Raw genomic sequence first — 2,910 nt, 5'->3', positions numbered from 1 at the left:
AGATGGTGTCAAAGAGATTGCTGTTGGGGTGCCAGATGAAGCAGCCATTGCCCTTGAGGCTGCAAGAGATGCACTAGAAGTGGTTTCAGGAAATGGTGTCCCAGAGGTTGCTTTTGGGAGATTTGTTGAGGCATGCGGTGGCCCTGAGGTTCTTGGTGGTACACTGGAACTATTTTCAAGAGATGGTGTCCCAGTAGTTTTCTTTGAGGAACCGGATGAAGCAGCCATTGTCCTTGAGGCTGCGAGAGATGCACTTGAAGTGGATTCAGGAAATGGTGTCCAAGATGTAGCTGTTGGGAGATTTGTTGTGGCATGCAGTGGCCCTGTGGTTCCTGGTGGTACAGTTGAACTATTTTCAAGAGATGGTGTCACAGAGGTTGGTTTTGGAAGTTTGGATGAAGCATCCAGTGTCCCTGTTACTCCTGAATGTGGCATAGAAGTGGTTTCAGGAGATGGTGTCCCAGAGGTTGCTGTTGGGAGACTTGATGAGGCATGTAGTGGCTCTGAGGTTCCTGTAGGAGCAGTTGAATTTTCTTTAGGAAATGGTGTCCGAGTAGTTGCTCTGGGGAGAGTTGATGAAGCAGCCAGTGAACTTGAGACTGCTAGAGTTGCATTAGAAGTAGTTTCAGGAGATGGTATCCTAGTGGTTGCTGTTGAGATACTTAATGAAGAATCCAGTGGCTCTGTGGCTCCTAAATGTGCACTTGAAGCGGTTTCAGGAGATGGTGTCCCAGAGATTGCTGTTGAGAGACCTGATGAAATATCTAGTGGCCCTGAGGTTCCTGCAGGTGCAGTTGAAAGTGTTTCAGCAAATGGAATCCCAGTAAGTGCTGTTGAGAGTCCTAATGAAGTATCCAGGGTCCCTGTTGTCCCTGAATGTGTACTAGAAGTGAAAACAGTAAATGGTGTCCCAGAGGTATCTGTTGGGAGATTTGTTGTTGCATGCTGTGTCCCTGAGGTTCCTGGTGGTACAGTAGAACTATTTTCAAGCGATGGTGTCACAGAGGTTGGTTTTGGGAGACTGGATGAAGCACTCAGTGTCCCTGTTACTCCTGAATTTGGCATAGAAGTGGATTCAGGAGATGGTGTTGCAGAGGTTGCTGTTGGGAGAATTGTTGAGGCATGCAGTGGCCCTGATGTTCCTGGTGGTACACTGGAACTATTTTCAGGAGATGATGTCAAAGAGATTGCTGTTGGGGTGCCAGATGAAGCAGCCATTGCCCTTGAGGCTGCTACAGATGCACTAGAAGTGGTTTCAGGAAATGATGTCCCAGATGTTGCTTTTGAGAGACTTGATGAAGCATCTAGTGGCTCTGAGGTTCTTGAGGGAGCAGTTAACATTATTTTTGGAAATGGTGTCCTAGTAAGTGCTGTTGAGAGTCCTATTAAAGCAGCCAGTGTCCCTGTGACCTCTGAATGTGTACTATGAGTGAAAACAGTAAATGGTGTCTCAGTGGTATTATTTGGGAGACTTGATGAGGCATATAGTGGCTCTGAGGTACCTGGTAGTACACTGGAACTATTTTCAAGAGATGGTGTCAAAGAGATTGCTGTTGGAGGTCCAGATGAAGCAGCCACTGCCCTTGAAGCTGCAAGAGATGCACTAGAAGTGGTTTCAGGAAATGGTGTCCCAGAGGTTGCTGTTGGGAGATTTGTTGAGGCATGCGGTGGCCCTGAGGTTCTGGGTGGTACACTGGAACTATTTTCAGGAGATGATGTAAAAGAGGTTGCTGTTGGGGTTTGAGCTGGAGCAGCCGTTTCCCTTGAGGCTGCTACAGATGCGCTAGAAGTGGTTTCAGGAAATGGTGTCCGAGATGTTGCTGTGGGGAGACTTGATGAAGCATCTAGTGGCTCTGAGGTTCTTGAGAGAGCAGTTAGCGTTATTTTAGGAAATGGTGTCCCAGTAAGTGCTGTTGAGAGTCCTAATAAAGCAGCCAGGGTCTTTTTTGCCTCTGAATGTGTACTATGAGTGAAAAAAGAAAATGGGGTCCCAGAGGTATTTTTTGGGAGACTTGATGAGGCATGTAGTGGCTCTGAGGTACCTGGTAGTACACTGGAACTATTTTCAAGAGATGGTGTCAAAGAGATTGCTGTTGGGGTGCCAGATGAAACAGCCACTGCCCTTGAGGCTGCAAGAGATGCACTAGAAGTTGTTTCAGGAAATGGTGTCCAAGAGGTTGCTGTTGGGAGATTTGTTGAGGCATGCGGTGGCCCTGAGGTTCTTGGTGGTACACTGGAAGTATTTTCAGGATATGATGTAAAAGAGGTTGCTGTTGGGGTGTCAGCTGAAGCAGCCATTGCCCTTGAGGCTGCTACAGAAGCACTAGAAGTGGTTTCAGGAAATGGTGTCCGAGATGTTGCTGTTGGGAGACTTGATGAAGCATCTAGTGGCTCTGAGGTTCTTGAGGGAGCAGTTAACGTTATTTTAGGAAATGGTGTTCCAGTAAGTGCTGTTGAGAGTCCTAATAAAGCAGCCAGGGTCCCTTTTGCCTCTGAATGTGTACTAGGAGTGAAAACAGTAAATGGTGTCCCAGAGGTATCTGTTGGGAGATTTGTTTTGACATGCAGTGGCCCTGAGGTTCCTGGTGGTACAGTAAAACTATTTTCAAGTGATGGTGTCACAGAGGTTGGTTTTGGGAGTCTGGATGAAGCACCCAGTGTCCCTGTTACTCCTGAATGTGGCATAGAAATGGATTCAGGAGATGGTGTTTCAGAGGTTGCTGTTGGGAGAATTGTTGAGGCATGCAGTGGCCCTGAAGTTCCTGGTGGTACACTGGAACTATTTTCAAGAGATGGTGTCAAAGAGATTGCTGTTGGGGTGCCAGATGAAGCAGCCATTGCCCTTGAGGCTGCAAGAGATGCACTAGAAGTGGTTTCAGGAAATGGTGTCCCAGAGGTTGCTGTTGGGAG

General features: G+C 47.4%; 1 protein-coding gene across 1 annotated transcript in view; it reads right to left on the bottom strand.

Annotated features, from left to right (window-relative positions):
* LOC114923605 (uncharacterized protein PB18E9.04c-like) overlaps window positions 1–1,341 on the bottom strand; it is a gene marked incomplete at its 3' end in the record, with an annotated part of 25,297 nt that extends 23,956 nt beyond the window's left edge. The window contains exon 1 of the mRNA XM_029286774.1: window positions 255–1,341. Coding sequence (XP_029142607.1) covers window positions 255–1,341 — 1,087 coding nt within the window. The remainder of the gene's footprint in view (window positions 1–254) is intronic.
* Between the last annotated feature and the right edge of the window lie 1,569 nt (window positions 1,342–2,910).

Source organism: Protobothrops mucrosquamatus, unplaced genomic scaffold, assembly GCF_001527695.2.
Source record: "Protobothrops mucrosquamatus isolate PMUCROS unplaced genomic scaffold, P.Mucros_1.0 scaffold4904, whole genome shotgun sequence".
Taxonomy (NCBI): Eukaryota; Metazoa; Chordata; class Lepidosauria; order Squamata; family Viperidae; genus Protobothrops; species Protobothrops mucrosquamatus.
Note: the sequence above shows the minus strand (reverse complement) of the source record. Positions and strands in the feature narration are given on the sequence as shown.